General features: G+C 31.8%; 13 protein-coding genes and 4 pseudogenes across 17 annotated transcripts, besides 2 other annotated features; 10 read left to right on the forward strand and 7 right to left on the reverse strand.

Moving 5' to 3' along the window:
• Positions 1 to 10,709: part of a mobile genetic element that runs on past the window's edge.
• TVAGG3_0880860 lies at positions 1,725 to 2,196 on the reverse strand (annotated as a pseudogene). The gene has a single exon. A coding segment is annotated over exon 1 (472 nt).
• TVAGG3_0880870 lies at positions 2,286 to 6,048 on the forward strand (annotated as a pseudogene). Its single transcript has one exon. A coding segment is annotated over exon 1 (3,763 nt).
• On the reverse strand, positions 6,152 to 6,820 carry TVAGG3_0880880 (uncharacterized protein; the record flags this gene model as incomplete). Its single annotated transcript, XM_051250427.1, has 1 exon — positions 6,152 to 6,820. A coding segment is annotated over one exon (669 nt), but the record flags the coding sequence as incomplete, so codon positions are not given.
• On the reverse strand, positions 7,034 to 7,294 carry TVAGG3_0880890 (uncharacterized protein; the record flags this gene model as incomplete). The annotated part of the gene is made up of 1 exon (XM_051250428.1): positions 7,034 to 7,294. The coding sequence occupies one exon, from the start codon at positions 7,292 to 7,294 to the stop codon at positions 7,034 to 7,036; it is 261 nt and encodes an 86-aa protein (XP_051085903.1).
• TVAGG3_0880900 (uncharacterized protein) lies at positions 7,340 to 7,774 on the forward strand (the record flags this gene model as incomplete). The annotated part of the gene is made up of 1 exon (XM_051250429.1): positions 7,340 to 7,774. The coding sequence occupies one exon, from the start codon at positions 7,340 to 7,342 to the stop codon at positions 7,772 to 7,774; it is 435 nt and encodes a 144-aa protein (XP_051085904.1).
• TVAGG3_0880910 (uncharacterized protein) lies at positions 9,073 to 9,375 on the forward strand (the record flags this gene model as incomplete). The annotated part of the gene is made up of 1 exon (XM_051250430.1): positions 9,073 to 9,375. One exon carries the CDS (start codon positions 9,073 to 9,075, stop codon positions 9,373 to 9,375), a length of 303 nt encoding a protein of 100 aa, XP_051085905.1.
• TVAGG3_0880920 (repellent protein 1 family) lies at positions 9,408 to 9,866 on the forward strand (the record flags this gene model as incomplete). Its single annotated transcript, XM_051250431.1, has 1 exon — positions 9,408 to 9,866. One exon carries the CDS (start codon positions 9,408 to 9,410, stop codon positions 9,864 to 9,866), a length of 459 nt encoding a protein of 152 aa, XP_051085906.1.
• Positions 9,915 to 10,133, forward strand: TVAGG3_0880930 (uncharacterized protein; the record flags this gene model as incomplete). Its single annotated transcript, XM_051250432.1, has 1 exon — positions 9,915 to 10,133. The coding sequence occupies one exon, from the start codon at positions 9,915 to 9,917 to the stop codon at positions 10,131 to 10,133; it is 219 nt and encodes a 72-aa protein (XP_051085907.1).
• A 2,614-nt stretch (positions 10,710 to 13,323) lies between the features above and the next one.
• Positions 13,324 to 27,687: part of a mobile genetic element that runs on past the window's edge.
• Positions 13,657 to 14,391, forward strand: TVAGG3_0880950 (uncharacterized protein; the record flags this gene model as incomplete). Its single annotated transcript, XM_051250433.1, has 1 exon — positions 13,657 to 14,391. One exon carries the CDS (start codon positions 13,657 to 13,659, stop codon positions 14,389 to 14,391), a length of 735 nt encoding a protein of 244 aa, XP_051085908.1.
• On the forward strand, positions 14,428 to 14,913 carry TVAGG3_0880960 (uncharacterized protein; the record flags this gene model as incomplete). Its single annotated transcript, XM_051250434.1, has 1 exon — positions 14,428 to 14,913. A coding segment is annotated over one exon (486 nt), but the record flags the coding sequence as incomplete, so codon positions are not given.
• TVAGG3_0880970 lies at positions 16,813 to 17,894 on the forward strand (annotated as a pseudogene). Its single transcript has one exon. A coding segment is annotated over exon 1 (1,082 nt).
• TVAGG3_0880980 (uncharacterized protein) lies at positions 17,995 to 18,815 on the forward strand (the record flags this gene model as incomplete). The annotated part of the gene is made up of 1 exon (XM_051250435.1): positions 17,995 to 18,815. A coding segment is annotated over one exon (821 nt), but the record flags the coding sequence as incomplete, so codon positions are not given.
• TVAGG3_0880990 (uncharacterized protein) lies at positions 19,533 to 19,796 on the forward strand (the record flags this gene model as incomplete). The annotated part of the gene is made up of 1 exon (XM_051250436.1): positions 19,533 to 19,796. The coding sequence occupies one exon, from the start codon at positions 19,533 to 19,535 to the stop codon at positions 19,794 to 19,796; it is 264 nt and encodes an 87-aa protein (XP_051085911.1).
• On the reverse strand, positions 20,995 to 21,871 carry TVAGG3_0881000 (uncharacterized protein; the record flags this gene model as incomplete). The annotated part of the gene is made up of 1 exon (XM_051250437.1): positions 20,995 to 21,871. A coding segment is annotated over one exon (877 nt), but the record flags the coding sequence as incomplete, so codon positions are not given.
• TVAGG3_0881010 (Prim-pol domain family) lies at positions 21,969 to 23,077 on the reverse strand (the record flags this gene model as incomplete). The annotated part of the gene is made up of 1 exon (XM_051250438.1): positions 21,969 to 23,077. A coding segment is annotated over one exon (1,109 nt), but the record flags the coding sequence as incomplete, so codon positions are not given.
• Positions 23,272 to 23,938, reverse strand: TVAGG3_0881020 (annotated as a pseudogene). Its single transcript has one exon. A coding segment is annotated over exon 1 (667 nt).
• On the reverse strand, positions 24,459 to 24,848 carry TVAGG3_0881030 (keratin-associated protein family; the record flags this gene model as incomplete). Its single annotated transcript, XM_051250439.1, has 1 exon — positions 24,459 to 24,848. One exon carries the CDS (start codon positions 24,846 to 24,848, stop codon positions 24,459 to 24,461), a length of 390 nt encoding a protein of 129 aa, XP_051085914.1.

The following is a 27,687-nucleotide window of genomic DNA, read 5'->3' on the forward strand; positions in this document are numbered from 1 at the left end:
GAATAGGTGATTAAACTAAGATACTCAAAACTAAATACAAACAAATATCTTTGTCAGACTTATTCTCCATCGGAAAGAAACAAAACGACTGGAGTAGACACATGCTTTCAAACTCAAAAATTGGTGACAAGAAATCCTGAGCTGTGATGATATCAGGTAGCATTTCATGAACAAGAGCATATCTTACAGACTAAAGTCTTATACCAATAGTGTTGTATGGTTAGACCAGTTGGATTGGATAATAACTTCATAACATATGGTCATTCATACGTAACCGTTAGCAAGTGAGTTACTAATTATATCGTTCAAACAAACCCTTCAACTACAAAAGATAGTAAGATAGGAGACATATAATATAACAAAAATATGACTACCAGTCACATAACAAGTTGTGTTAATGATATGAGAGCCTGAAACAGAACTGCTTGAAGTTTTTGAGAAATGCTATGGTTCTCCCACGAAAGTAAAAAACGTTTGAAGTAGATGAATAAGATAAAGCTTCATAAAACTTATGACGAAGTCTGAAAAAACATGTAAACGTTTATTTTGGTCTATGTGAAAGTCAGAAAATTAAGTTAGTTTTAATTTATTATTTTTTATATTTTTGTATGTAAAACAGTAATGACACATCAAGAACACAACAATGCTATCGTTCATGAACCATAATGAAGAATACAAGTACATACAGCTATTAAACAACATACTTCTCATTACGTTCAGTCAAATTGACAATTACCAAATTGCAAAAGTAATAATGAATGCCTCTTCGTCTACAAAACAAGGCATCATCATTGGTTTGAAAACCAACAGACAAAAGAAATTTTAGAAGAACTCTTCCTCAATATGATTGCTTCCCTCGAAAACCGAGAGAAGAGATTCCGTACGAAAATCGCAAGAATTTGGCTCCTGGTTTGAAAGGTTATTATGTTCATAGACTTTTAGTAGCTGTAGCAATGTGGGCTTCACCTCGTTATGCTTGTTATATTTTCATGATGTTAGATGAACTATATAAAGCAGAACGTGGAGAGATGGAAAAGAAACTTCAAGCAAAAGATGAAGTCATTGAATCCAAAGACAAAAGCATACAGAAAGAATACCGCGTTCAGTACAAAAGGAAAGGAAAAGAGTTATAAGTATATGATATATACTGAAGAGTTGGAAAAGAAGAAGAAGAGATATGGTTATGTTGCATTTAGTCAGAAGAAACAACAAAGCTTTTATGACTTAAGATATATAATCTGACAGAAACTGGTTCTATCGTGAAACTTACCGATTTCAATGACACCGAATGAGCAAATAAAGGAAATTGTCAAAAATACTCTTCCTCAAACACACTATGACATCAAAGGTTGCACAATACTTACATTCAAAGAAGACTTAACATTACTGAAGGAAAAAATAACAGAATATTCGATAACTTCAAAGAGGAAGAATAAAAAAATCTACGCTATATTTTATTTTTTTATAAAATTTATCTCATATGAAAGAACATGAATTTAGAATATTCGGAACTCATGACAGAAGAAGAGAACGAACAACATGTAAAAGATTATGCAAAATTTCTGAAGACATACAAAGCATTTAAACAATATCTAAATGCTTCTAAAGATTATGCAAAATTTCTGAAGGTATATAAAGCTTATGAAAAAGCGTATGAAAAGTTTATACATTGGGGAATTGTTGTAAAATGTCGATATGAAGACTAACCAAAAATATATTTTTGCTTAAATAGCTTCAGGGTCTATTTCTTCAACCATTTCACTTCCTTCGTCAATGTCAATAGAAGCTTCTTCAACCTTTGGTAAGAATTTCTGTATAACATCTTTGTTCGTTATTGTCTTCAGAGATGAAGGATAATATTTCACATTTGTTTCACCCTTCTTATATTCTTTCTGTTCGGAAAGATTTAAAGCAATACTGAAGAAGTCAATTTAGAGTTCTTTATGACAGTATATGAGTATCTTTGACATTCACGAAGAAACTCTTTTGTTTCAAAACTACTGCTAACTCTTGTGAAGTATAACGTTTGCGGTCAATGACGATAGCTAATGGTCTGACATACTGACCAAACTTAGATTCTTTCACAAACTTCTTGTTAAAGATAACATTAACATTTGAAGCATTATTGAACTCATTCTTGATGGCAGTAGCGAGAGCATTGTATGAAAAGAACTTGCAATCTTGCATGTGTTTCATTAAAATAAAAATATTAAATTATTTTGAAAAATAACTTAAAAAATCTAATCTAATTTTTTCAAAAAATATTTTTTTATTTCCTACTAAAGATGTATCGGAAGTTGTCTAAGTTAGAACACTCGGAAATAAAACAACTTCTTACAGAAGCTAACATAGATGTTGCAAAGCATTACGCAACAAACAAAAAAGCACTCGCTGACTTCATTAAAGACTATAATGGTGCAATAAGTTATGATAGAATTCATGAGTTCATAAAGCCGCAACGCGGCGAGGACGAAGTCCATGCAAGAGCATTTCCTTTAAATGACGTTGCTATTGACTTATATCATAGACGTTCAGTACCTCATGAAGTAAGAAGAGAAATGTTTGACATAACAAATGCAAACGTTGGTGAAACAAGAAGAAGACGACACACTGAAACAACAGAGAAGAGAGATGTTTAAAGCGCTATAGAACAAGTTCGCAAAGCTAACGATGTCATTCGTTCCATTGACGACAAACCAAAAGAAGGTGAGAGATGGTTAAAGAAAGATGAAGAGAATAGGAAGAGAAATGTGAAGTCAGGCAATAGACTCATTGACTTTAACATCGAAGCTTTAGATGAACCAAACAGAGACTACTTACACAAACATTTCGGTAAGGTTTTCATGAGACTCTTAGAGAAAATTAAAATAAACTCACAACAGAGATGGATGGTATGTTATAAACTTGGTGGAAAGTATGAATGTTCTACGTTAAACCTCAATAATATTGGAACATTACTACATCAGCTCTTGAAGGAGAACTTTATATCAGAGATAGAAGCAAATGCTGCAGGTATTGTTGAAATGCACTATGACTTCTTCTTGACAAACATAAAGAATCTTACTGAAATAAAGATGTATGATTTAACAGAATATGAAGGCTTAACGATGTCAGATGTAAAGAAAGGCAAACCAAAAAAGAGACCATATAGAGATGAAAGCACACTGACAAATGACCAGAAAGCCATTTTGGAAGCTCTTAAGCAAACAGGAAACCCAGCACTTATAGAAAGCTTTTGGAAAGATAATGGTGAAAAGAAGTTTTATAAGAAGAGAAGCGGTCAGTTCTGGAAGTATCTTTGCACATTACCTATAAATCTTGAGCTACCAAATCTTCAATGAACTGAACAAAAGAACTGCAACACTTATGACAGAAGACAATTGTTTCGTTTATGCTTGCATTCAGGCTGGAGTAGATGGACTATTGACCACATGAGAGAAGTCATTCGTGTTAGAGACTTTCCTCAAAGTAAAGTACAAGAAATTTCTGACGCAACAGGTATAGCATTTAATGTTACCATTGGTTATTTCAATGACTCAAGACATAATGAAATAAAGAGATATATACCAAAAGAATGTGAAACTGTTAGAACTATTGACTTACTTCTTGTTGAAGACCACTACATGCTAAATGAAAGATTACCAATGACAACATATTTCATTCGCAACTATATAGAAATCTCAAAGCTTGTGGTGGAATGAACATTGAGAAACAATGAAGATTTATACAAAGAGAGAAGATAAATATGTAGTTCGTTATGATAGAACAACCCGTTATGGGATGTTATGAAAACATTGTGGGAGTGCAAATATTTCGAACCTATTTCTTATGGAGAACTTTTCACATATACGACTGACTTATATAAACAGAACCTTGCACCATTTAAAGATTTGACATATGCTCCAAAGTATTGTGTACAACTGAAGAAGAAAGCCGAGTCAAGAAGTAAATAAAAATAAGTGCAAGTTCATTCCTGAGCACGTTTTCTTTGCTGACTTTGAGTGCAGTACCGATGGCTTTCATAAAGCTTTTAACATATGTTACGACAGTGAAGATGGTTCAGTGAGTGAAAGCATTTGGGGTCAGAACTGTGCAACAGAATTTTTGGAGCGACTTCCTGACAAGAGTTTAATATATTTCCATAACCTCAGTTATGATATAAACTTCATCTTAAGACACATGACAGAAGTGAAAGGAACTCCCATCATTAAAGGTTCACGAACAATGCAAATAACTGGCTTATATAAAGGAAGGGCAATTATTATAAAAGACTCTTACAGTGTTATAAATAAGAAGCTTAAACTATTTCCTGCTATGTTTAACTTACAAACAGGACCGAAAGAAGTATTTCCATATAACTACTACAGCAGTGTTTTGTTAGCAAATGACAACAGAACTGGTGTCATTTCTGAAGCATGTAAGTTTATCCGGGATGCAGATACATTCATGAAAAACATAGATTCCATCAAAGGTTGCAGAATAGATGAGAACCACTTCGACTTAGAAAAGTATAGCACATTTTATTGCAAACAAGATGTAAGAATTTTAAGAGAAGGTTTTGTTAAGTTCCGCAATGACATATTGAAAGAATTTGATTTAAACGTTTATGACTACGTTAGTATTTGTTCAATTGCTAACAAATTATTTGAGAACAGAGTGTACTTCCCGAATGGAAATTTATATGACCTCTCAAATAAACCAAGAGAATTTATTTCGAGATGCATTCAAGGTGGAAGATGTATGTTGTCAGATAACATGAAACAAAAGAGCGAAAAGAAACTCATTGCTGATTCGACGCTGTTTCATTATATCCATCAGCTATAGCAAGACTTTATACTTTAGAAGGTATTCCAAAGGTTATGAAGAAAGATGTTAAGCACAGAGTATCTCATGAGACATTTATTCGATGACGACCAAAAGGAACCCATTGGTGAAAAGTTTATGTCTGGCTTCTTTGTTCTCATTAAGATAACAGAGATTGGAATACATAGACACTTTCCTTTAATAGTTTGTGACCCTGAACTAAATCCAGAACTTAACGTTCCCAGAAGTTCAAACACTTGCTGTTTAATGTATGTTGACCATATAACATTACAAGACCTCATAAAATATCAAGGTGTCAAATGTGAAGTGTTGCAAGGATACTATTACGATGGAAACAGAGATATTAGAATAAGAGATGAAGTAAAGAAGTTGTTTGAGTTAAGGTTAAAGTATAAGAAAGAAGGAAATCCTTTGCAAGAAAATATAAAGCTCATTCTGAACAGTATTTATGGCAAAACTATTCTATCTCCTATTGAGTCAAAAATAACCATAGTAAATGACAAAGATGCTATAAGATATGCCATCAGAAACTACAACCATATAGTGAAGTTCGAAGGTTTGGATGGTTCAGATAAAACTATTTTCAAGCTAACGAAAAGCATTTGCAGACACTTTAACTTCTGTCCACTTGGTGTTAACATTCTGTCTATGTCGAAGAGAATAATGTGTGAAGTATTCTGTACTGCTGAGGACTTAGGAATGGACATCTTTTATAGCGATACGGACAGTATGCATCTCTACAATGAAGATATCCCTCGTTTAGCTGAAGAGTTTGAGAAACGTTATGGAAGAGTTCTCATTGGTAAAAACCTTGGTCAATTTCATAGCGACTTTGCAGAAATCACACCTGGAAAACAAAGTTTAGCATACAAGTCAATATTTTGTGGAAAGAAGACTTACATAGACTTACTCACGAACGATTTAAATGAAGTTGCATTTCACTGCAGAATGAAAGGCGTGAAGCAAGATGTTATTGCTTTAACCGCTAATGAAATGTTTCCTGACTCTGTTCAGTGTTTCTATGATGAAGATAAAGGTTTAATGGTTCCGCAAGGAACATATGACAAAGACTCTGAGTTCAGTTTAATGAAACTTTACAAAGCACTTTATGACGGTCAAGAGATTGGATTTGACTTATGTAAGTCATGTCAACCTTGCTTTGAAGAGAAGTTTAACTTTTCTATTCAGACTAAGACTTCATTCATAAGAAAGCTTAAGTTCTGAGGTCATGAATGAGAAAAATAATGAGGTCATTTATTTTTGTCAGCAATGAGGTCATTCGTGATAAAAATAAAACTAGCGGCAAGGGCGAAGCCCATGTGGTCATTTACAATACTGCGATGGTAGAGTTTAAGAGTTGTGCTTCAATGTAGAGACAGTCCTTATGGTCTGGAGGTAAGAACACTGGGCAGTTATGGTCATGAGTGGAGAACATGTCTATCCAAAACTCACGATTGAAGCCAGTTAATTTATAGTATTTAGGGTTAGGAAGTGGTGAAGTTCTTGTATGACCAATGAACTCATTTTCAACTCCCTTACTTAAGTTTGAATATAATATAGCTTGCTTTCTATCCCAAATGCCTGGAAATCTAATTTCGGAAAAATCATTTTTCCTCGGAAGCATTGCATCATAATTGAAAACATTCTTGAAATCATCACTTGGTTCAGAGATTTGAAATCTTATACGTAATGGATTTTTTTTCTTTTTAGCTACTTCATTGAATGGTGAGAATACAATGAATTGACAGTCATGTGTTCCATCTTCATTTGTTACAAACTCGTAATGAAAAGCTATTAATCTTTCTACAATTCCTTCTTCTTTCAGTTCTGCAAGAAAATCACGTAAAGGCTGTAAAGTTTGTACTTCAATGTTAAACTTCTTTTGAAAATTTTCGTAAAATGTAATTATACAGTCTTCTAACGTCGTACTGTCATTGAAGTATTTGTATATGTGAATGTTTTGGGCGCTTAAAGACTGTTCGTCATTTTCTATCTCGACTTGAAGTATAAAGTCAACCTTTCTGAAAGCACGTGTTATATACATAGATGTTATGCCAATGTACTTCTCTTCATTTATGTTCACAATCCAGTCTGTTGGAAACTTAAACGTTACTCTGTTCCCCTTTATTTTGACGTCAGGGTTTTCACTACTGAACGCAACAGATAAAGGTATTTGTCTATACATTTAATTCGGATAAAAATAAACCATTTACTCTTTCTTTGCTTCAGCTTCTTTAGCTTTTGCTTCAGCTTCTTCTCTAGCTTTTTTCGCCAGTAGTCTTGGGTTCTTTTGTCTTCCAGCAGCTAATGCAGCAAGTTGTTTTTCACTAAGTTTTCTCTTTGGTCTCTCTGGCTTTTGTTCTTGTTTTTGTTCCTTCAGTTCGGATAAAATTTGCTCACGAATTTCTTTCTTCAATGCTTCAACATCTATGACCCCTTGGGTCTTGTCCGTAGGGCTTGTCTGAGTCATTTGACTGCAGATAAAAAACAAAATTAAAACTTTAACCGATGTAAAATGAGCTTGTCAAAATCAGAGCGAGAGTCTATTATATTAAATGACGCAAGAGGAATACAACATCCTTTCTATTACGTAAGTCAGAGTAAAGATGGTAAAATATACGTAAGAAAAAGAAAGGTTCCATTAGCGAATGCAGAAAGCGACAACATTAAGGTGTATGGCAAGGGTGAAGTCCACGAAGCCCATATAAAACCTTCTGTTCAAACTGAAAAGTCAATAGAACCAGAAGAAAAGAAGCCAGATGTACTTTCAATAACGAACCAAGAGCTTATTGCAAAGTTCGTGAATTTCATTGAAAAACAAACCGAGTCAAAGAACCCTGACCCACCAGTGAAAGAAGTTGAGACAAAAGAGAATGTACAGTTCATTGAAAATGTCAAGAAACAACTTCCACCACGAATGCCAAGAAGAAGAGTGAGAATAATGAAGTAAATAGATATTTTTATCTGAAGTAAATACATGCAGAACGAACAGCTAAACGAATTTACTCCAGCAGAGCATATTCATCAGATTCGCTCATATTTCGATATCATAGACAATGCAGTTCAAATTGGTGACACTAATAGAAAATATTCTGACGCAAAGATTCCATCACAACCTGGAACTGCTAAAGATAACACATGGGTAACATTCAATCTCTCACCTCCTGGTGAAAATATGTTGGACCTTTACAATACATTCATTACGTATAAAATGGAAGGTCAATTTATTGTAGATAAAGAAATTGGTTCAGGTTCCAATAAAACAAACCCACCAGGATTTTGGATTGGTTTCGATGACGCTTTCTATGCAGTTGCTGGATATCAAATCCTTGCAAATGGTCGTATCGTATATTCTCAAGACAACGCAAGAGAAGAAGCATATATAACTTCAAACTCACAAACTACCGAACAAATAAAGAAAGTAGATGTTTTCTCAAAGACTCGACATGAAGATGTATGGAGTCATTCGGGAACATGCAGAACAGGACAAATTGTTAGTGGTCCAATTACAGCAGGAAAATCATTTGATTTTAAGCTTCGTTTAAGAATTCCTGTTAGAAGATTCCTTCCATTAGAAGCTATTCGATTTATTCCAGCTTTTGCAGGAAACATTCAGCTTAAAGTAAAGTTCAGTAGCGACGCCTTACAATGCACATCTATATCTGTAAATGATATCATTGCTTTCAATCCAACTCTTAAAGTTGCATTTGCTTCAGATTCAAATCCACCGACAAATAAATTTGTTCCATGGAATGAACCATTCACTATGATAACGAAGGCAGTAGAAGCTAGTGGAACAGTTACTATTACAACTGTAACCCAGCAACTATTTCGAACAAAGATGGATTTTAATGAATGTTTTATTCATCCAAAGTCATTCTCTTTAGACCTAACATTTATACAGAACTTGTAGAACATTATACAAACGAGGCTTTATGTTTTCCTGTTAAAGTTATGGATTGGATTCCTATGGACGGTTCATTCTCAAAGAATACAGATAGTTCAAGTGCAACATTTACAGCAGCTTATACGCCTATTAATGTTAAAAGTATTTGGGCACTATTTAGAAAGAAAGACAACTATTATGTTAATTTTGAGAACCCTAAGTTTAAATATCTTCAGCTTTCCATGGGAGCTTATGGAAATATGCCTGCAGAACCTGAAAAATCATATGGACCTGTATTTTATGAAATGGTTGCGAACGCTTGCAATACAAACAATGATATGATAGGATTTAATGAAGATGTTATGAGGTCATTGGTGGATGATGGTAGTGTGGAACATAAATGGGATAGCTATGACAACACACATTTCTTATGTGGTTTTCCAACAGAAGTGGACTTTTGCTTCCAGCAAGGTCAAACATCTACTGCTCCAATAACATACAAATTGTCTGTTAAAGGACCTATTGAACTAGCAACTGAAAATGTACCAAAGCCACTTATTGGATTTATGAGGGATTGTTGCTTTGCCATTCAGGTGCGTGCTAATGGCATCCCCATAATAAGATTAGATGACTATAACTTAGCTACGGACGACAGTGAGGAATAAAGGATGAACGTTATTATTTTTAAAGCTTATAAATGAGTTCTTCATCAAGCTCTCGTGAACCTTCACCATCTATGAAACAAACTTTACCAAACGATTATGGAGCACCTATTGAATATTTCTTACGAGCTGCACAATGGCAAAGAGCAGTCTCACCAAGGTTAGGTGTTCCACCAGCTCCTGTCAAAAATAGCATTTGGTCAAGTCCTTATATAAGATATGGTCTCCCACTAGGTTTGCTAGCTACAGCAGGAGCAGTTATGATGTTGAAAAGAAACAAAGCAAATGTTGTAAATAATACTGAAGTAGCTGAAGTTAAACAAACTCCAACACCTTCGCCAAAACCAACGCCTTCACAAGCAAAACCTTCAATGACTCCTGAACCTATGAAAGTACAAACTCCTGTTCAAAAGTCAACTCCTAAACCGACTCCAACATTTAAACCAGAACCTACTCCTCAAATAAATCGTAAAACTCCTGCGTTTCCTTACTGAAAAAATAACGTTATTTTTATTTAATATTAAAATTTTTATTTGATTGAAATGACAAATAAAGTCACTGAAGCAATGAAACAAAAGTTTTTGGTAGAATACATTAAATCAGGAGCGGTTCCAGAAGGTTTTTACGTTCATACTATGAAGGATGGTAGAGTTCAGTTTAGAAAGATAAAGCAACCATTAGATAAAGAAGGAATTTTGAGAAAGATTAAACTTCATGAGGACAACATTGCTGAACTTAAGAAGAAGCTAGAAGAGTTATAAAGTAATGAGAACGTTTATGTTATGAGAAATTTTTAACGTTAGTTTTATTTTTACTGAAAATTTTTATTTGGATGTAATGACGAAAACTATTGAGATAACAAACTACAATGGTCATGAGTTCAAGAATTTGTTCTTCGTTCCTCGTGAAAATACATTCTATCAGATACGAGGGAGAAAGGGTAAAGTTAGTTTGAGCGTTTATGACTACAAGCATAATGGAAAGTTTATACAAGCATATGATACAAACGGTAAGCGTGTTTCATTAGCTTTGTCAAAACTTACTAACATTTATTTTGACAGTGACTTTGACCTATATGAAGAAGAAAGTGAGTCAGAAGATTATGAGCTGTTATGTGAAGCACAGCAATGGGAGGAGTTGCAATACTTTTGTAAGTGAGAACGTTTATTTTTTACATTAGTGAAGTCGTTTGTGAAAACGTTAGTGAGGTGAAGTGGTTGGTGGTTTTGTAAATATTTAAGGTTAAGTTAGTGTTGTCGTTTGTGTTGTAAAATATACGTTAACGGTTTCATAAAGTGTCAAATTCACATAACAGGGGTACGGTGGAACGCAGTGCCGTCGTACCCTTGTTATGTATACTAACTTAGTTATCGATATATATATGTAAAGTGATAATCTGAGGATAATCTGAGGAGTAGTTTGAGGAGTTTGAGGAGTAGTCTGAGGAGTTTGAGGAGTAGTCTGAGGAGTTTGAGGATAATCTGAGGAGTTTGAGGAGTAGTCTGAGGAGTTTGAGGATAATCTGAGGAGGAGTCTGAGGAGTAGTTTGAGGAGTAGTCTGAGGAGTTTGAGGATAATCTGAGGAGGAGTCTGAGGAGTAGTTTGAGGAGTAGTCTGAGGAGTTTGAGGATAATCTGAGGAGGAGTCTGAGGAGTAGTTTGAGGAGTAGTCTGAGGAGTTTGAGGATAATCTGAGGAGGAGTCTGAGGATTAGACTGAGGAGTAGTTTGAGGATAATCTGAGGAGGAGTCTGAGGATAATCTGAGGGGTAGTTTCAGGAGTAATCTGAGGACTAGTCTGAGGATAATCTGAGGAGGAGTTTGAGGATAATCTGAGGAGGGGTCTGAGGAGGAGTTTGAGGATAATCTGAGGAGGGGTCTGAGGATAATCTGAGGAGGAGTCTGAGGATAATCTGAGGAGTAGTTTCAGGAGTAGTCTGAGGACTAGTCTCAGGACTAGTCTGATGAGGAGGACTCTAAGGAGTAGTCTGAAGAGTAGTCTCAGGAGGAAGATCTGAGGAGGAGTCTTATGAGGAAGATCTGAGGAGTAGTCTGATGAGGAGGGTCTAAGGAGTAGTCTGAGGATGATGAGTAATCTGATAAGGAGTAGTCTGAGGATGATCTGAGGATAACCTGATGACTAGTCTAGGAGTGGTCTAATAAAAATGTAAAATATTTTCAAAGAAAAAATTCTATGAATTTTATATTTTAATTCTTAGCATTATACTGAATAAAATAAACATAAATATCAAAATTTGAAATTGAACACGCAAAAAATTGATAATCCACATTCAATATTTTGTAAGTGGCGTACATTTTGAATACTCGCCATACGCCTTGGAGTTCTCAATTTTGAATTCGCCTTTATTTGGGCGACCTCAGAAAAATACGCCATTAAGAAAATATTGTATGAGATTTTAAATTTGAACACGCTCTACCTTAAGGAATAAATTTATTAAGATATATTTATATATAATAAACGATTACTTAAAAAAAGTATTTCATCGCTTATGTAAGTTTCAAAAAAATCACGAAAATAAAAAAATCAAGATTAAAATTTTATTTTTAATTTTTGAATTTCTCAAATGGCGAAATTTTTGGGCGAACAAAAAAATGTACGCCCGGTCAAATGGCGTGTTTAACGCATCCCTATATGCAGGGTCTTTCCATGGCACCCTGCATACATGTACTCAGATCGGGAATATTGTCCACTTTTGTTCCACGATGTGACATCGTGAACAAAGTTTCCGATCTGAGTGCATATATGCAGGGTCTTTCCATGGTACCCTGCATACATGTACTCAGATAAGAAATTTGCTTAATTGTTTGACATGAATGTCACATTCGAAAATCGTTTCTCGAAAGGAGTTTGCAATTACAATTAAGGGTTTCGTTTTGCGAAAAAAACGTACAATACGCAATTTCGCTAAAAAACATTTAGCTAGCAATTTCGACCTTTGACTCCACTCAAGACGTCACTTTTTTAATTTTGCGGTATCATATTTTTGGAAAATCTTTATGAATATTATATAAAAAGTCTCTTTAATATCTATATTTCATATTTTTATCGATTTTTAAAGTTTTTGCGAAAAGTATTCAATTATTTTTGCTATTTGGTCGGGTAAATGTCAGATTTGCGACATTTTCTGATATGATATTCAGATTCTACGTTGATAATAATGCTTATAGAACCCTCTTGCTATTGTGTCAAAATTGCAAAACCGATAGCAAAAATATCTCGCAATATCAAAATTGAGATATTGAGTGAATTATGCATTATAGAGATTAAAAATCTGATTTGTGAAAACATCTCATCAGTTTCTAGCTAATTCAAAAATCTTTACTATCTTATTCGATTAAAATGAAAAGGGAATAGTTTCATTATGCTTTAAATGACAGCCTTATAATATAATCATAGTTTTCGCTCAATATGCAGCATTTTTTTTCGAAATCTATGGTCAATATCCTAAATACTGATTGCTTTGCATTCATATCTCTTACATTTTCTATACCCACATCACTATTCATTGCTATTCCTATCTTTTTCATTTTTGTTTGTTTAGTAGTATATGTTGACGGGTTGTGTGACTTTTTTTGTAAACGTAAGAATTCATACGATATTGAATGATTTTGTATCATTTTTTTTAACATATGAATTAAAAAATGTATGATTCTTACGGTTTTTATTCTTACGTTTTTGAATAAATCAAGATTTAAAAAATTTTGTAAACGTAAGACATTTACACTCAGCCCATACATAACGAAATAAAAGAAGCTATATATAGATGATGTCAGATATTCCGCGATTAATTAAACATTGTTGAAAATAAAGATTGGAATCAATGGAGTCATGAATGAAAAATAAACTTTAAAAATTCATATCTTACAGTTCTGAATAATTTATTTTTATTTTGTATGAAATGAGCGTCAAAACTAACAATGTTAAAAATTTAGGATTCACAAACGAGGAAATAAAGGATATATTAGAGGAGGCGGGTTATGAAGTTGATAAATATTATTTAAGAAATTGTAAAAAATTCGCGGAGTTTTTAAATGAATTTGGTTATGATGGAAAAATGAATAAAGATGATGTTATAAATTTCTTATATCCCACATCTAAAGAAGAAAAACCTAAAGAACCTGATGTTTTCCCTGAATATTATGAAGAACGAATTAAAGATGATGAATATTATAACGATGAGATTGAGAAATTGGAACAATTAAGAAATGAAATAGATGAAAGAATTAGTGAATTGAGAAATGCTGAGAATGAAGTAGAGGGTTTAATGAATATCCCAGCTTCAGAATCAGAAGTTCAAAAATCACATGAGGAAAGATATAAAAATTACTTTTTGGAATCTACTAAAAATTTATTAGATGGTGATATTGACGAAACACTTTCAGAAGAAGGCACAAAATTTATTCGTAAACATAAGCTTCAGTTTATTGACGATGGAGATTATCCATGTATATTACTTTCACCACCTTTAGATTCCGAGAAATTCAAAAAAGCTCTTAAAAACGTGACATATGCAACTAATACGATTAAGAAAGAAGATCATGATATTTACACAAATTATTATTTAAATAAATGCACAGGTGTTGATAAAGTTTTTGATTTGTTAGATAAAATATCAAAAGAAACAATTGGTACATATAAAATTTTATGCGATTGTGGTTTCATTATTGAAGATACCAATAATGTTTCATATGAAAGAACAGCACCGAAGGAAGACGAAGTGGAAAGGTCTATATCATTCGTTATTAAGAACATAAAAGATATGAAAACTTATAAACATTATATTTATTCATTTATTTCAGAAAAAATGGAAGCAACCCATAAAACATCATCTCATCATTTTATAGCTATTCATACATTCCTTTTCAAAGTTGTGAAATTAAATAAGACAGGAATTAGATTTAATGTATCAGGGTACACATTCTTGAGTAAATTAAAATGTATTCGTCACGTCGCAGATGATAAAAATTTATGTGTTCTTAATTCATTTTATGGACTTTAAAAAAATAAACTTTATTTATTTTTTATTCTTACATAAATGAACAAAAATGGAACAGCTAAAATGAATGATAATCAAATAAGAGCCGAAGGTAGAAGGTTATTTAAACGCTTCTATAACATTCCTGATGGTGTTAATCCTAAAACTCGTAGAAGTTATTTAAATGAAGCAATAGATTCATATGAAGGGTTTGACATTTCATCAGAAAGTGAGAGGTTAGCAAGAATGTTAAATGTTAATATTGATTTCTATTATTGTGATCCTCAACCAGAAGACGTGGACATAAATAAGGTAGACTTTCCATTAGTGGATTCAATAATGATAGATCCAGAATTTGAAACAGTAAATATTTTATTAACACAGAGTCCATGTGGAAAACTTCACGCTGACAGAATAACAGACGTTGAAGCACTCACAGGATATAAAGTTTGCCCCTTTTGCAAAGAAGAAGTTTATTCTATCCGTGATGATCCAGAAAGGAAAAACCAAAGAAGATTTTTAAAACATTGTGAGAAATGTAAAGAAAATAATGGAAGATTAATTCAAGACGTTCAATTGCAAAACACACAACAACCATATGCACCACATATTACGAAACAGAAGATATATCAGTGGTTATTAGCTCATAATTTGCAGGAATATTATCAACCGACAAGATATTATATTACTTTTGACTTCGAAACATTAGAGACTAAAGAAGAATTACAACTTTCTGAGTGTGCAACTTTGAACGCTTACTTAAAACCATTCATGGTATCATCAACGGTTAAAATAAAGCCGCAAAGCGGCGAGGTCGTAGACCGTGATAAAACATTTACGAGGAATTTTTGCTTAACATCAAGTGATTCGTTCATCTCTGATTGGATTGAATTTTTATTTTCAACCTGTTCATTAGTTGCTAAATCAAATATTGAACAATATGAAGAATTAATGAATACATTAAATGAGAAACAAAAGGAAGCATTTAAAGAACTTCTAGATGAGGAATTCAATAAAGTGAATATCATAGTTTTAATTCGGAAAGTTTGATTTAAATTTAATTCTTCGTGATTTAAACACTGCAAAATGGAAAATAAAATCAATGCTGGGTTCATCTTCACAATTTAAGCAATCATTGTAAAGAAAACAAACGTTCCATATGAATTGAGATTTATTGACATCAGAAATTATATAGCGGGTGGGACATTAGACCAATTCACTCAAGATTTCGGAAACAATAAATCACGTGTTAAATCCTTTTTCCCTTATCAATTCATCACATGGGAGAATTACGAAGATGAATTATATAAAGTGGAACCATTCACGAAAGATTCATTTTATTCAGCATTAACACAAGAAACAATATCCGATTCAGATTATCAAATATATCTCAATGATGCTAAAAATTTTGAGAATAGATTAGAATATTTTATTCATTATTGCAATAAAGATGTTGAAATTATGATTGACCCAATTGATAAAATTATTGAAGAAACATTTGTTTATAAAATTGATATGCTTCATAATCTTTCTTTATCATCGAATGCTTCAATGATTCGTTACGCGTTAGCATATAAGAACTTCAATCCTAACGAAACATATCCAGAAGAAGAAAATGTGGAATCAAGTTTTGAATTAACGAAAAAGTATTGGAAATATAAAATTGAATCATATAAGAAACAAGATGAAAAAGCAGAAAGGGTTACTAAAAACAATGTTTCAATGGATGACTATCAATACTATCACGATTTAATCCTTTCATCTAAATGCAAAATGTGCGGTAAAGCGTTTACATATGCAAATAAACCAACATTGGATAGAATAGATAATGAAAAACCACATACCAAAGAAAATTGTCAGTTAATGTGTTGTTATTGCAATGTCGTAAAATCAAATAAAGATGAAGATGTTCAACGTTTAAGAATCAATTTAAGAAATTATGCATTAAAAAATAATTTACCAATGACTTTAGATTCAGTTGAAGCTTATCACATTCTCCGTAATGGAATTACTGGTGGTCTATCAAATGTTCAACATAGAGTAAATCTTAAAGGAATCACGCACATTAATAAACTTTCATATAATCCAGAAACTAAAACTGTATCAAATGAGGACACCACCAACATTATGACTCATTTCGTTGGAGTTGACTTTAATTCATTATATCCTTCATCATTTTCATCTAATCCTCATGATTTCATTCAATATACTGACCATAAAATGTATATGCCGGGAAGATTGAATGGTGTTATCATTTGTGATACAGCAACAAAGAAAGCAAAAGCACTGGGAATTATTAAGAAGAAAAATACTTTATTCGTGGCTGAAGTAAAGGGTCACATTGATGAAAAATACATTAATGATTACATTAACTTTTTACCGATAATAAGAAACTTAGATATTATCACAGATGAAAAAACAATTGGCAGTTTTATGTATAATTACATGAAATCAAACAATCTACCAGTTGACCAGAAACAGAGAAAATTAACTCAGTTAGCATCAACACACAACCAATATCAACCATTTTCTTCTTATTATCTTTGGTATCTAATCGACAGTTTCATTTTATCATCGATGATATTCAATCAATTTTAACATTTACGAAAAACACTTGTTTTAATGAATTTGCGAACAAATTTATGAACGAAAGACAAAAGGCTGAATTAGAAGGAAATAAAGGAAAAAGTTTATTTTGCAAGATTTCACTTAATGGATCATATGGTTACGATGCAATGAATACACAAAATTACACAAAGACTAAAATAATGAATGCACAGAAGTCACGCGTTGCATGTATGTCAAATAAGTTTAAAAACATAAGAGAAATAGGTGAAGATACATATCAAGTGATGCTTAAAGATAGATTTTATAGATGTGATACATGTTTACAAGAGGCATTCTTCACTTTAGATAATGCTAAATACTGGTATTTGGTTTTCATTTATGATTTTATGTATAAATGCATGGATGTTAATCGTTTTCATTTCATTGAAGGTGATACTGATTCATCTTATTGGGCAATCGCTGGCGACCCAAATCTTCCTAACACTCAAGCATTTCAAGCAATTGTTACCGATAAACAATTTTATGATAAAAACATTTTCAAATTCGCACCTTTTGATTTCTTCTGTTTTGATGAGAAATTTAAACCCAAATTAAAGAATAAAGCTGAAGAAAAAGCACATGAGAAAAAATTATTGGGTTTAGCAATTGAGAAACAAGGTGATAACATGGTTGCTTTATGTCCTAAGTGTTATACATCATTCAACGGTTCAATTGATGGAAGTGATTTTAAAAAGATTGCACAAAAAATGAAGGGTGTTAGTTTACGACAAAATAAACAATTAACACCTGAAAATTATTTGGATATAATAAATGATAAATTGATATTTGATGGTCAGAATATTAATTTACAACTTAAAAATGGGTCAATGACTCGCTTAACAATTGGTAAGACTGCATTAACAGGAGCACACACTAAGGCTGTATGTTGTGAAAATGGATGTTGTATGCCATTTATTTAATAAAATACCACAGAAGAGACAAAAGGAACCGTTAATGATGGTTTTGATTCTTGATCAAAGAGGTGGGCACCCCTTAAACATTTATTTTATTTTTATATAAATGGATAATGTAGATTTAAAAATTTTAATTGATGATTTAGTATTTAATCAAAATTTTCTTAATTATTATGATTTAAAAGCATATCTCCAAAAATATGATAACAATATAACGGGTGATGATATGGAATATTATTATCCATATTATAAAAATGAAATTTTGAAATATCATGATAGAATAATTTCTAAAATTAAAGACAAAATTAAAAATAATGAATATTCAAAGGGAAAAACTAAATCACAGCTTAAACAGTTGAAAGATTTCAAAAATAAAGTATTAACAGAAGAAGATATTGATGAATTATATAAATTATATAATCCTGAGCCGCAAAAGCCAAAGGAACAAAAACAAAAGGAACAAAACACCCAGGTCCTTCAGACCATAAATGATGCACAAGCTTTAATTTATGATTCATTAGTTAAACCATATTCAGCCCGACTTTTAAATGAAGATCAACTTTTGGAATTCATCCTTCAACATAAACTCGAAGCGGGAAAGTATATCAAACCTTTATATACAGCATATTTAAAACAAATGAATAAAATACATCCAGAATTAATGAAGGGAGGATTGAATTCCAAAATCAAAGCAGATAAAATTAAACCACTTACAACACCAAAACCTCCAACAGTAGTACCTCCTCCTCCTTCAGTTAATCCTTCATCATTCACTTTATTATATCCATTTCAAACATTAAAGAAGCAAAAAGATTTTAAAAAGGATTTCAAGATATTAAATAAACCAATTGACCCGAAAATTCAACCGTTAAAGGAAAAATTTAGTCGACCTTCATTTGCTCCATATCCATATTCATACGAAATCGATCATCTGGAATATTCAAAAGGAAACGTTACTTATTTATTTGCCATTAACATTAACACTAGATATTTATATTGCATTCCAGTGAAAGGGAAAACAGAACAGGAAACACGAAGAGCTATTCAATACTTACTAGATCATGAAAGAGTAGATAATATCAGGGGTGATGGTGATAAAGGATTTCAGGCAGCTATGACTCATTATTTCCCACAAATTAATTTTTATTTCATCCTCTCCATATACGTTTCATAATAAAATAGTTGATGCGGTAATGAGAACTCTTAGAGATGCGTTAGGGGTTAACGGTCAGATATACTGGGATGGAAATCATGACTCCATCATACAGCAGTTAGTATATTATTACAATAATACATGGCATAGAATTATAAACATGAAACCGTGGAAATGAAAAATGATATTTCAAAAGAATGGGAATATATTAGAAAGCAAATGGAAAAGTTAAATGATGTTAAACGTGAACAAATTAATTCGGGCTCATGAATTTTAAACAAGGAAATAAAGTTTTAATTCATCTCGATTATGGAAAAAACTGATAAATCAATGACAAAAAGAAGACGAAGATTTGACACAATAGCTGAATTTGTTAGATATATTAACGGTAATGTATTAGTTGAGGTTAACAATAAATTAATAGAAATTCCGATTTATTTTATTACTCCATTATATTTAAATAATATTTAATTTTTTTTATTTCGTAAGAAATGAGTGACAACGAAGCAGCCAAGAGTCCAGACGATGAATATAAAAAGAAACTAAACAGAATTAAATCAAAAATATGCTATTACAAAAAGAAGCCACAATGCGGTGGGGTTGAAAACTATAAAGAAATAATCGAAAAATTAGAAACTTACCGTTCAATCATTAAACTGAGTGAAGCAAAAATAAAAGAATTTAATAGAATAAATAAATTGATTGGAAGAGATGAATTTAATAAAGATGAATTTTTAAACTCAATCCAAATTTAATTTTTATTCCTCTTTGACAACATCTCTCTTTCCATCATTACTGCATAACCGCATTTTCTCAGTTTTAGTGGTTTGTTATTTTTAGCAAGTTCTCGCATCATTTTTATCGTTTCCTCCCTTGTTATGATTCGTGGTAAATTTTGAGCTTGTGGGGTATTCATTTATGATAAAAATAAAAATTTAAATTATGCCGTTCTAAAGTTTGTGACAACATGACATTTTGACAACATCATGGGTTATTCAATAATTAATTATTTTTGAAGAACTGAAGGGGTCACCAGGTCACCAGGTCACCAGGTAATTTAACTTCTCTGAAAAAATGAGACAACATGACATTTTGACAACATCATGGGTTATTCAATAATTAATTATTTTTGAAGAACTGAAGGGGTCACCAGGTCACCAGGTCACCAGGTAATTTAACTTCTCTGAAAAAATGAGACAACATGACATTTTGACAACATCATGGGTTATTCAATAATTAATTATTTTTGAAGAACTGAAGGGGTCACCAGGTCACCAGGTCACCAGGTAATTTAACTTCTCTGAAAAAATGAGACAACATGACATTTTGACAACATCATGGGTTATTCAATAATTAATTATTTTTGAAGAACTGAAGGGGTCACCAGGTCACCAGGTCACCAGGTAATTTAACTTCTCTGAAAAAATGAGACAACATGACATTTTGACAACATCATGGGTTATTCAATAATTAATTATTTTTGAAGAACTGAAGGGGTCACCAGGTCACCAGGTCACCAGGTAATTTAACTTCTCTGAAAAAATGAGACAACATGACATTTTGACAACATCATGGGTTATTCAATAATTAATTATTTTTGAAGAACTGAAGGGGTCACCAGGTCACCAGGTCACCAGGTAATTTAACTTCTCTGAAAAAATGAGACAACATGACATTTTGACAACATCACAGGATTAATGCAAAAATAAATTCAAATCATAATTTATAAAGCTTCATTCACAGGTATTTCATCGTCAGTAAATGATTCCTCATTATCGTTTGGTTCAATTTGTTTATATAATCCTTTCATTTCTTCTTTCAAAACATAACACCATGTTTGTTTACCATCTATTCTTCTCTGTTTCTTATCACATTTATCTTTAATGCTCATTTGAAAGTTTTTGTCTTTCATGTCTGATGGTTTGTAGAATAGAGCATTTTTACACGTCATACCTGCACTCAATTCATCATAATGTGTATTTATCCATACATCTAAAGGATTTGTTGATAATTCAATTAAATCTTGTTTGGCTTCAGTCATCGGTATGATTCGTACATTAAATGATGAAAGGTCATATTGCATAAAATATGTTAAAAGGTTATCATAAAATTCCTTTGTGCATGAATCCATTAAATTCTTGAAGTAATCAAATTGACCCTTGAATTTACCATTAACTCTTAAAACTACGTATCTTCTGTCTCCAACTTCAATTTTGACAGGGTAGACGTTGTTAGTTACGAAAATGAAGTTTGCAACATTCTGAGCAGTTCTTCTGGGTTGATTCTTTTCATTAATTCTAATCTCATTGTCCGTAATAATTGATTTCAAAGCGTTGAAGTTTGCGAGTCTATCTTCACCTACATTCTTGAGTTCATTAAGTACAAGAAACATTTTATTCTCAACTACTGAGTTGAAATTACCCGTTAGCTCACTTATTTCAGTAATGTTTTTACATGAATAACCAGCGAGAAGTTCAGAAATAATATCTGTAAATCTGTTTTTACCTGTTCCCTGAAGTCCTTTCAAAATAATTGCTGTTTCATTCTTGATTCCAGGATGTTGAATCATTGATGCAATCCAGCCGAGAAGGTATTTATACACTTCATCGTTATTATCACAAATGGCTTCTTTAATGAAATTCATAAACATCTCAATTTTTGAGTAATCAGGCTTTTCGAGAATGTTGTATTTATAACCTTGAAACGTTGAGAAAACATCTGGAGAATCAGATTTAAAGCAAACACCCTTAACGGTTAATGAAGACAATTGATTTAGTAGTACATCCCATGCTGTTATTGTTTTACCTTCTTCATTAAATAATTTAATCATTTTAAGTGACTCTTTCATGTTTGATTGAAGAACGAATGATATTTGATTCATTTTATCGTGAATATTATAGTCCTTTTGAATGAAATATTTGTTTCCACAATCTACAAAACGAATTACACGTGATAAATCCTCAATTACTTCAGAACTGTTTTTATACTGATGATTTTCAGCCTTGCGTCTAATATCTGTTATCAAAAACGAGTCATCAAGTTTGATATCAAATGTTATTTTTGGCTTACGTAATAAAGGTAAAACATATTCATCATAATATTCCTTTTGATAAAGTTTTAGAATCTTCACCAAAACAAATGGAGAAGTCATTAAATGTGCATATCTACTACGTGCTTTTTCAAAATTACTTTTTGCATTTTCTGTTAAACTGCAGAAGTTATAAACGTTATCGTATGCTTCATTAATCAAATGATTAGGTAACGAATTAATAGCTTGAAACAGTGTGAATAATGTTATTTCTTTTTCTAAATTCATGTTTCCACCGTCATTATGTACTTCAAAATCACAGATGCCATCAACTATGCTCTGAGCTAGTTTATCGTCAATGTTTACATCTTTGTTTTCATTCATTATACTCTTTATTTCTTCGCTCTTCTGTTCAACTCTTACCTTAATATTCAAATCATTTAATATATCATTCACTGTTCTAGTTAATGTTGAATCGTAACTTCCACGAATGAATGAGTATGTATTGATTGGTTCTGTTGCATTCTTTCGAACTCTTGAATCAGCCATAACCACTAAAGAACGCTTTGAATCATCCATAGAAGTCATTATGTCAATATCATAATCATTGCAGGAATAACATTTAATCATTCTGTTCGAAACTGCATAGAAGAAATTAGTGTTGCAATAAATGTGAAGACCTCCTGATGCGGTTTTAACGATAACATCTTTATCCGAAAGTTTTGATAAAATGTCTTTTCTAACTGTTTCTTTAAGTTCATCATTGTACGATTTATTGATATCAACATCTATAATCGTTAAATTTGATATTTTATTTACTAATAAAGCTGTACCAGTTTTCCTTCCTCTTCCTCCATCATGTTTGAGGTAGTTATGTAAATCAATCATGTTTTCACCAATTCTTTCGTTGAGGGTTTTAGTTTCTGCCACAACAAATTCCGCAACTAATGAATCAATAACTTTTTCATCAGAAACGATAAAGTTGCTGTTGTTGTTTGTTGCTGTCATTTATATAGGAATAAAAAAAATAAAAATAATTTTAAAACTAACTTTATTTTTGGACTGCATCAAATTTTCTGTGTTGTTGTCAAAATGTCATGTTGTCTCATTTTTTCAGAGAAGTTAAATTACCTGGTGACCTGGTGACCTGGTGACCCCTTCAGTTCTTCAAAAATAATTAATTATTGAATAACCTAAATCATTTACTCACAATATTTTTGTACAAAACAACCCCAAGCTTTTAACTTCTTTTCTGCAGCTTCTAATGCTATCTTAGCGAGTTCATATTCTCTAAATTCTCTCTTTAAATTTTTCTTGTTCCCATTGGTCTAGTTCGTATGGAGAATCTCTATAACCATAACATAACTCACGTTCATGTTCTAATTGTTTTTCGCACATTTTTCCAACTTCTTCTTCAAACAAAGGTTTAGCATTCTCTACTGTATCTTCAAGTTCTTCTTCATCTAATTTCTCATGAACTTTCTTGTCTATGGAGTCCATAATATCTTTGACATAAAATGCATACTTTACAGAGCACCATTCAGCAACAAAATGAACGAGGTCAGGATGTATGTAATACCTTTGAATTCATTTATAACACCCTTAGTAAGCTCATAAAATGCTTGTTTTTGAGTCGAGCCACTTTTGGCTCCACCGTATTCGTTCATCCAAAACTCAAGAATTTCCTGTATTTTAGCACTATTGAGAAATCTGTTTAAATGGTTTAACTTTCCTGCTTCTCTTGCCATCTTTGTTTGCATTAATGTAACCATCCTTGTCTCTACGTAAGACTTCAATACCATTATAAGTGCCTTTTGTGAATGTTTCGCCATTAGATTTGTTAGTGAATGTTTTTGCTTCGACTGACATTTCTGTTCTTACATACAAAATAAAAAAATAAAAATAATTTTAAAACTAACTTTATTTTTTGGACTGCATCGAATAACCCATGATGTTGTCAAAATGTCATGTTGTCACATTTTTTCAGAGAAGTTAAATTACCTGGTGACCTGGTGACCTGGTGACCCCTTCAGTTCTTCAAAAATAAGTCATAACTGCCTTCCCCTGCTGTGTTGTCAAAATGTCATGTTGTCTCATTTTTTCAGAGAAGTTAAATTACCTGGTGACCTGGTGACCTGGTGACCCCTTCAGTTCTTCAAAAATAAGTCATAACTGCCTTCCCCTGCTGTGTTGTCAAAATGTCATGTTGTCTCATTTTTTCAGAGAAGTTAAATTACCTGGTGACCTGGTGACCTGGTGACCCCTTCAGTTCTTCAAAAATAATTAATTATTGAATAACCTAAAAACATTAACGTAAACATTTATTTCTGCAGTTCATCCATTACTTCATTACCTAATTAATTACAGACATAAAATATATTTAGTTCATTCAATAAATGCGGTACCATGCGAATACAGTCATAAATGGAGGCATATAATCTTTACCCAAGCCTGTTGGATTTGTTGTGAAAGTATGTGAATGATTTCCTCCTGGTTCAGTTGGTCGAAAAGTCTTTTTTGCCGAATGGTTATAATCTGGAGATAAAACGTCATTGCCAGCATAATATTCTGAGTTGTATAATGGATGGTCTCTTAATGAATGTGTATGATTACCTGATGTGTTTGTAGTTCCTGTATGAGTGTGCGGTGGAAGGTTTGCTTCAGTAATTTTCTTTGAACCACCGGTTTCCTTTGAAGAGTTCGCACAATAGAAGAATTTATCTACAATCTGTTCCCACGCACCAAAACCTAAAACTTTTGAAGGATTTGTTGAGTTCATTGACGTATAAATAGAACCAATGGGGTAAATCATCTCAAGAATTGTATTTAATCCATTATGAATATTGAATTTATTATATAATATTGAATTTGGGTGAGTATTTAAAACTGGTCTTGTTATCAATATTAACGTATTATTTTTGAAAATTGCTTTTCTAACATCTTGAAATTTTGTGATTTCAGACCAGTTTCTTCCATCACTACTGATATTTACTAAATCACCACATCCTAAAGCAATGAAATACCCATCAATATAAAATAAATTTGTAAATCTATAATTTTGAGTAAATTTTGGAGTGAATGAATAAACCAATTCCCAATTTGATAAATCCTGTGATAAATAAATATGTCTGTTATAACTTACAGGATATGAATAGACCATTTCACCTGAAAACGAGAACATAAAACATTTGATCCATAAATAAAGCTTCAATGTCTCCATCAGCTTGAAAAATTTGTTCAAATTGACCTTGTGTATTGAAGATGATCTATAAATTTTATCATTTTGTAGGATAAAATACATGTTGTTAATGTAATACCACTTACTTGTATAATTAATTTTCAAATCTGATGACATCATACTAAACATATAATAATTTATCCCATCCTCACTAATGAAAATTTGATTGACTTCATAAATTAGTACCCATTATTATTAACACATCTAATAGGATTATTTGGATATTTAAAATTTAGCATCTTGATTTAAATTACATTTGAACCATTGGATACAATCGAATGAATACAAGGGCAAAAATCATCTTCAACCGTTATCATTCCCATAAATTTACCGTTATTATATTCAACATATAAAATTATTGGATTAATGATTGCTTTCGTGTATCAGGATTCAAAACAGATGGAGTAAATGATTCATAGTTTTTAAAATCATTTGTTTTAAAATAATAAAGCACTCCATCTGTATAAAATAAATACATGGTCACTCCATCGAAACATATCCATTCAAAAGAATCTATATCAAAGGTTTTATCTGATGATTTCATAAATTTAAAAATGGAGGAGTAAAATAGACCTCTGATTGTTTTAATTCAGCGTCAACATATTCCTTATCCGCTTTCTTCTCTAACGCAGCAGCAAACATTCCTTATCTGCTTTCTTCTCTAACTTAGTCTTTAATTCAGCGTCAACATATTCCTTATCCGCTTTAAGGTCTAAACATCCTGAAAACCCATCCTGTATCGGCTTTAGTTTTTAAAATCTTTGTGTCCATTCATGATACCATTCAACACTTTCTTTAATTTCATTATCTTTTTTCGTTAACATATCCTTATCTGCTTTCTTCATTATGTCGTTTAGGAAACTTCTTGAATTCCTCATTTAAATTAAATCTTCCAATCTTCAAAACTTTAGGAAATGCATTTAATGCGTAATATCTCTGTTCTTCTGGTGGAATTGATGTTATATCATCCGTTATACCTTTAATTTTAGAATTCATAAATAAAATTTCTTTTATATTTGATATCACTGCACCACCTTGCAAACGAATTCGAAATGGTCATTTTTCAATACTATCTCCAAATCTCCATATTTCAACCTTTGCGTTTGTCTGCCGTCTTTGAATTATATGCATATATGGCGTATGTAATGGTCTGAGGGACCTGGGTGCTTTGTGCCTTAAGTTGTTGTGGTTGCTGTTGTTTAATCATTTATTATGATTTAAAAATAAATATTTAATCCGTTATCTCATCACTATTTTTTCTATTTAAATTGCCATAATATTTCATTCATGAATTCTAAATCACAATCAAATAGGTCAGTTATTCTAAATTTAATATTTGATAAATCTTTTGAATGAAGAATAAATGAATTCCCGGATAATTGAAACGGATATGATAAAGAAAATGTGTTTAAGTTGATGGATAAAATGTTTTGTATTGATGGGTAAGAGTTAGGGTCTAATGTTTGATGTGAAAATCTCATTGGGTATTAACTTTATCACATTTGATTAAAATGAAATTGGAACCAGTGTCAGAATACAAAACATCCCCAACATCTTTTTCAAAATTTAATATCCCCAACAATGAACGAAGATGAGGAGTACAAAATTTAATTTTCAGCGGAATTTAATAAGGTTATTTATTTCATCAAGTTCAAAAAGTTTATCAGGTTTTGATTTAAAATTTTCTTCATACCATACGATAAATGATTCATTTAAATAACTTAAAATCATGTTAATATCCCATTTGCTATCACATTATTTATATACATATCATACGTTTTTTCATGGTCATCTTTAATAAATGATATATAATCTGAAGGTCTAAAAGAATGGGATTAAATTTACCACTCACAGAAACGAGAGTAACATTATAAATTCCGCTAACTGTTAAATTTAATTCACAGTTATTATTCGAAATAATATTGATAATTGACATTTTTATTACGATTAAAAATATGGTAAAGCGTTATTTTCCAGTGATAAATAAAACTAGAATAAGATTACCTCAAGAATTCATAAATTCAACGAATAAGAAATTCATTCATGTTATAAATTTTAGTGTTTTCAGAAAATATGAGTCAATGTCATATTCATCATCGGGTTATATTTCACTTCATTCAAATTTAGTTCAATCAAACCCATATAATGACCATTTCATAAGATTTTCAGATGGTATTAAAATGTAATTGATAGATTAAAATATGAAAGATTGACAATATCGAATTTTTGGAATTTTGGTTTAAATATCCGATGGAAAAAAGATTGAAGTTAAAGATAAAGCTGATACTATAACAAAAACAATTACAATGACCGATCCGGATAGTGGGGAACAAAAAGAAATAAAACAAACGATAGAAACTGGTGAAAGGTCAATTATTCG

Source organism: Trichomonas vaginalis, chromosome VI (genome assembly GCF_026262505.1).
Source record: "Trichomonas vaginalis G3 chromosome VI, whole genome shotgun sequence".
In the NCBI taxonomy this organism is placed as follows: Eukaryota; Parabasalia; order Trichomonadida; family Trichomonadidae; genus Trichomonas; species Trichomonas vaginalis.